The 6,000-nt window shown below is 41.0% G+C and overlaps 1 protein-coding gene across 2 annotated transcripts in view; it reads right to left on the bottom strand.

Annotated features, from left to right (window-relative positions):
* Positions 1 to 1,807: 1,807 nt before the first annotated feature.
* The window catches only part of ING3 (inhibitor of growth family member 3), an 833,611-nt gene continuing 829,418 nt past the window's right edge, over positions 1,808 to 6,000 (bottom strand). For both annotated transcript variants that reach the window (XM_069629079.1, XM_069629078.1), the window contains exon 12: positions 1,808 to 2,005. In XM_069629079.1, the coding sequence (XP_069485180.1) occupies positions 1,889 to 2,005 (117 nt within the window). In that variant the 3' untranslated portion in view covers positions 1,808 to 1,888. The remainder of the gene's footprint in view (positions 2,006 to 6,000) is intronic.

Raw genomic sequence — 6,000 nt, 5'->3', positions numbered from 1 at the left:
AAGACAGAGTGCCAATGGCTTCACACAGCCCTTCCTTAAAACATACACAACTTAACTACAATAGCCCTTATACAAGCTACTCCATTCCCACCTTTGCAAAAACAACGGTTACTGCACCTGCTGTCACCGTCACACTCAGATTACTATGAAGCCTTTCACTGAGCATTATGGACTTTGTGCACCGGGCTTACATATTAGTCACATTTAAGGATAATTGCCATCTGGACGGATTCTTTGGTCTCCCTCCCTGAATGGTTGAAAGAAAAAGCAATTTCTGTAAGCAGGTTTAAAAATTAAGTTTACCGAGTTAGAAATCAAAGTTAAGGCTTCAAGGGAAGGTTTGGCTGATCTGCAATTTAAATGTGTTACAAAACAAATCATCAAGGGGCCGCTGTCCCACATAACATCTTCCACAACAACACAACCAATTTGCCAATCTCCCACAACTAAAAAGTTCAGGGTCTCTTGACTGAGGAAGGAGAATATCAAGGACGTCTTACTGTTGGCTCCACACAGAGCGGTTAGCACTATGGGCCACAGTTACGAGGTTAATAATGAAGAATTAAACACTGGAGGATTAGGAGGATCATATATGTACTAAAACAAAGGGGAGTGAAGGCCTGGTCATGCTATACTGTGCAACACAACCACAGAGCTGCATAGCTAGAATGAATGGAGTAGTAAGGTCATGGCAAAGAATGGTGAAAACTTCCAGTAGCAGAGCTATCAATGTGTTAGTTCTATGGCCACCCAAAAAATATAGGCCATATCATCAATGGAAGTTTCATTATCAAGCCTGTTCCCGAAATGGGATAAGAACCACACTCAAAATTCAATTACCTTACATCCGTACCCCAATGACATCTATACATGACAATCTTGGCTTCTCGCTGGCAGGATGTGGCTATTTTTATCACGTGAGGCACAGGGAGTATCAGAAAAAAATACCTGTTTAGACTGTGTGCAGGACGACATAAGCTCCTCGAGGACTGCAAAAAGAATGTGACCTCATAGAAAGGACAGACTACAAAATATTAAGCATTACAGTTTGAGATCCAAATGTCGGTGCATAGTGAACTGACCCATTTCGAGAGAGTGCCAAGGAAGGTTTGGTGGTACAAAGGGGATTTCCCCTCATGCATGTCTAAGATCTTTTTAGAAGTCAACTGTTTTGACATTTTCCCATGTAAGGCTGTGTTGTTAAAGGTTTTGGGATTCTGCTTTTCAGATGACCAATGGAAACTTACAGTGGAAATAAAGTATATATCCTCTATCTGTAAAAAGTACTAAGACCATACAAGTTAGGTTGGCAGTGTTAGCCAAATAGTTTCCAAAGCATGAGAGTCCAGGTATGTGGGTGGCTCAGCAACACCGTATGTGGGCTTGTCCTTTAATTGAACCACTCTGGAAGGTGGACGTAAAGGTAATTAAAGAACTAGATTGTCAGATCAAAAAGTGAAGCTTCTGTGGCTCCGGGTGAGGAGCCACAGAAAAAGGTATTAACCTAAAGACGTTGAAAGCAGTTATAAAACATTCTTGAATTAAGGTATGAAAACGTTACTAAGCAAGGAAAAAGAGGGTTCAGAGTGGGAGGGGTATTACAAAAACATCCAGTACATAGCCTGCCTGAGATAATTCCGTCAAAATACAAATAGAAGCACGTTTAAACACTTTCATTTTACCATGAAACAACGAGAATAATATTTACAGCACATTTGTAGGCAACCAATTTGATTGAGATGTTAAAACACAATAAGGAAAATGATAAGACATTGAATAACTATCTACATCAATTCTATAAAAGAGGTTGTCAAGAAAAGGGAGCTTTTATTTTAAGTTCTATATAAAACATCTAATGTGTACATTTTCTGATGCAGTCTAAGAAGGCTTATTTATGTCTGCTTCCTCGTCTCTTCATTGCAGCTGTACACTGTGGACAGTACCACTTTCCTTTAGGGGCTTCGGACAACCCAACACATCCATAATGAAACCACTCGATGGGACACTGTAAAACAAAGTACCATAATTAAATTATTGCAATACAAACTATTGCACTGATCACGATGTACGCCAAGCACAACTAAACTTTTTTAAAATTTAAATATCAATTGTTTACTCTCTGATGCGGTTTCAAGTGATTGTTCATATCTGCGATATTTCGCATTTCATCTTTTTAATTTGTTGTCTTCATATTACATGTACGGTTTTAATTTAGAAAATTCTGAAAAACAATGTCTAGATTGATATTTAAATGTATAGCAGTACTTTACATGAACGTATTGCACAATAAGAACATATTAATCTGAGTAAGCTTTTTACTAAATGGCAGCAACATTGCTTATGTGCATTCCATTCTTTTTGCAGTCCCTTCAGCGTTTACATGCTGGCACTCCAGCGAAATTAAAATCTCATGGTGCAGCATGGCGCTTTCAGAGGAGCTAGAAATGTACACAGACAAAAACAGGAGGTTTGAAAACTATAGTTGAGAGGGATTTTTTAAGATGTAGTGCCTTCATGTGCCCAAATGAATCTTTTGAAATATAGATCCTTTGGTTGAAGAGTGTCCTTTAGGACCACACACACCACTCCTGAAACCCTACATCAAGGGGGTAAAACCACCAAACCAAGGCATAGAACGATGAAAAGACAATAAACCACACAACGAGGTAGTTACTAATGAGGGCACACAGATAAATGCAAAACTGGAGATGCAACAACACAGAATGAAAGATCCAAGAACCCATAAACAAAAGGGAATGGGCGGCCAACTGTCAGTTTCAGCAGTGTACAAATCACAAGGGGAGATTTTCCAGACAGAATGAAAGGAAAGAATTCTATTAGCATTCCCATTTGCTTAAAGAAACTGATTAAAATAAAAATGAAGATGAAGGCCTCTGTCGTAAAAACTAACAGCTAAAATGCAGTGCAACTGTCACTATTCATTGTGGGGTATATTTAAGGCCCTAAGCGGAAATCTGCTTCACCTAATAACTGCATTTAAACAGTGCCACAAAAACAGCTGTGCTTTTGTCTTCCTGGCACATGTGTGGCAAGCATTTAACACTGCCGCCCAAAGAATGGTTCTGCATTTGCTTTCCTTTCATTTGAATCATAAGAAAATGACCTGCATTCAGAATTGCTCTACATTTGCGGTTCTGTCATCTGAATACTTAAGTGAGCACGGATTCAAGACGGCCCTGCAACTGTCCTTTCTTTCCTCTGAAATACCACAAAGTTATGCGCTGCATTTAAACACAGCCTTGTGTGCTTTATTCCATCGGAAGGCCAAAAAGTTAGAAAATGCATCCCAAAAACAGCATGGTCTTACTGATTAATCACATAAGGGGCACAGATTTCTACAATGCAACCTGACACGGCTTCTGTTTCCCTTTGATGTGAGCCATTGCGCTCAAAACATTGTAAATGAAAGAAACGTCATGGTTTTCCCTCTTTATTCTGTGTCCAATCAAAGAACCCTGTGCAGGACCCCTCTGTGTCTATGAACCAACAGTACATGCAAACCCACTCAAAATGACAGAACCGCATTTGAAACTTTAAATGAACTATTGCCTGCACATGTGTAAAAAAGGAAATCAAGAAAAATGACGTTTGAAAGCCAATGTGAAATGACATTTTTGCTTGCACAGAAACGTCAGTGAATATGTGTGGGTGGGGGGTTTGGCTACACATGTAAATGATATTCTTCCCCACGGGACTTCAGCTATCTGGAGAACCAGTAAAACTCAATTTGAAGTCCTGCATCCCCTGGAAGTCACGCTTATAAGTGAACTATTTAACAATGGCATGGGAGGTGGCCGTGAGTGTGAGGATTCCCTGCCCTGCCAGACTAGCAGGCAGTACTGGAATAGATAACCAAGAATGCCAGTGTGGCTAGTGCGTGACCAAGACGTGCGATTTCTTCCAGCACCCACTCTGAAGGATGAACTGTCAAACTTCAAAGGGCATCATAAAAGTCCTTTGTTGCAAGCCAAGCCAAGCCAAGAGGAGACAGTTTGCTGTGGGGGGTTGCAGCACTGGCCCCACACGTGACTAATCCTCCACATTGACATTAAAGAACTTCCTCATTTTAAGACATTTTTCCCAGCACCTTGAATAAGTAATAATTTTGTATTATGCTAGTTTAACATGTGATTTTTCAGGCGATGTAAAGAGACAAAGTGCATGTTTCTAGCACTTTGGGAACCGAAATGGCCAGGAAGGACGTGTTGCTGGCTGATTTATAAGTGGGACAAATATGAAACTTGGAGGATGAGGGGGGGGGGGGGGTGTAAAATTGGATTATGTTCATTTGCAGAATTTAAGCTGTTATGCGTTTCAAGAAAAGGGCAAAAATGTGCCAAAGGGCTATGCTACCTCGGGGGTCGGCTTGTCCAATTCCCTGCGACATACTGAAACAGCATATTCACTTCTTATGACGGTGGCTATTATAAGTTTGGAGTTATGATCCATAACTCATTTTTGCTGAAAAGTGGACATAAGAAACAAAGAAGTGTCATAAATACAAAAAGACAAATGACACTCTCTCCCCTGAACCAATAGACCAATGGGGGTGGAGAGAGGAATGACAGACAGTCCTATCCCAGGATAGGAGTAATTCCAGAGTACTTTCCCCCCAGATTGTGAAATTAATTGTGTCATTTGGGCTATGTAAGGGGGACACAGAGAGACACGAGGGATCTATCCATCCTTTCATCCCCAGCAAGATACAGAGATTCCAGATCCAGACACACACACAAGAATCCAGGGAGACAGGAGAGGAGTCAGCTGATCCCATTCAAGAGAGTGCAGTGACTAGATCCTTGCCCAGCTGACCCCATCCAGGAGAGCACAGTGACCAGACCTTGAGAATCCCATCCAGGATGGCAGTGACCAGACCCTGGCCTAGCTGTCCAGAATCCCGCCCAGGAACACGCAGTGACTAGATCCATTGCCCGAGCTGTCCAGAGTGACCAGAGACCGCGCTGGCTTTCCATAATCCCAAACCCAAGCTTATATTGTAAGTAGCAAATAAACCCCAGTCCCAAATTGCCTACCGCTCTCTTTTGAATCTTGCATCCCATTGAAAGTTCCAAATTGCCAGCATAATTCATTCACATTTCCATAGAAGAATCTGTATTAGCCTGTGTATGTTAGCATATTACTTTGATAAATCTTTCAGTAGTCTGTATAAATCCTTAGCATTATTTTCAAGTAAATCAATTAATTCCCCTATAAAGAGATTCATGGTGTGAGTTGGTTGAAATTCCGAATTAACCACCTAGTGCAAAGAGCCTTTCTTTAATAATTATAGCCATTAAAGTATAGCCTCAACAGACTTAGTCTTTGTGTAACAAAACCCGAATTTGCCCGTGTATTTCGTGCCTTCCCACGAAATCCGATTTGCATCTGTCCCATAGAAAAACACAAATCATAGTCCCATTGAGAGCAACCCCTTTCTGTTAGAATACTATCTGTTATGTGCCTCTGTTCCGTGTTCTTAAAACATATTTCCGATTTTTGACAGCTAAGCCCTTTCCGTGGCTGCATGTCATCACAAGTCGTGTGTAAAACCGAAGTTCCACTCTGCCGCGTGTGTTTTTCTTTTGCATTTGTTTTCCGTCCCAAAATTGATTTTCCTACCTTGTGTTCACGTTGCTCTGGAATGCTGAGTAGTAGTCTTTAAGCTTCCTTATCTTCTGAAGTGTAGAAACCTGAATTTCCTTTCTAGCTGTCCCACCACGGTTGTGAGATGCTGTGAGAGTAAAAAGCAAACCCAATTCTGCCGTTTTGCTCCTAAATCGGGTTTTCATTTTCTTTTCTGACTTCCCATATAGGGATGGTGGGCTGTATTCTAAATTCAATTTTTCTCTCTTTACCTTTACTCCTTGCCACTGGCTTGCATCCAAAGGGAATTAAGTTAGCTGATGTTTGGGAGTGAGTGTTGCAGGAGGAGCGCCCAACTGTAATGCTATCAATTGCTCTAAGTTCATTTTTCCTGTT

The sequence above is a fragment of the Ambystoma mexicanum genome, chromosome 12 (assembly GCF_040938575.1).
Source record: "Ambystoma mexicanum isolate Mex_15411 chromosome 12, UKY_AmexF1_1, whole genome shotgun sequence".
In the NCBI taxonomy this organism is placed as follows: Eukaryota; Metazoa; Chordata; class Amphibia; order Caudata; family Ambystomatidae; genus Ambystoma; species Ambystoma mexicanum.
The sequence above is the reverse complement of the archived record's forward strand: the minus strand, read 5'-3'. Positions and strand labels throughout refer to the sequence as shown.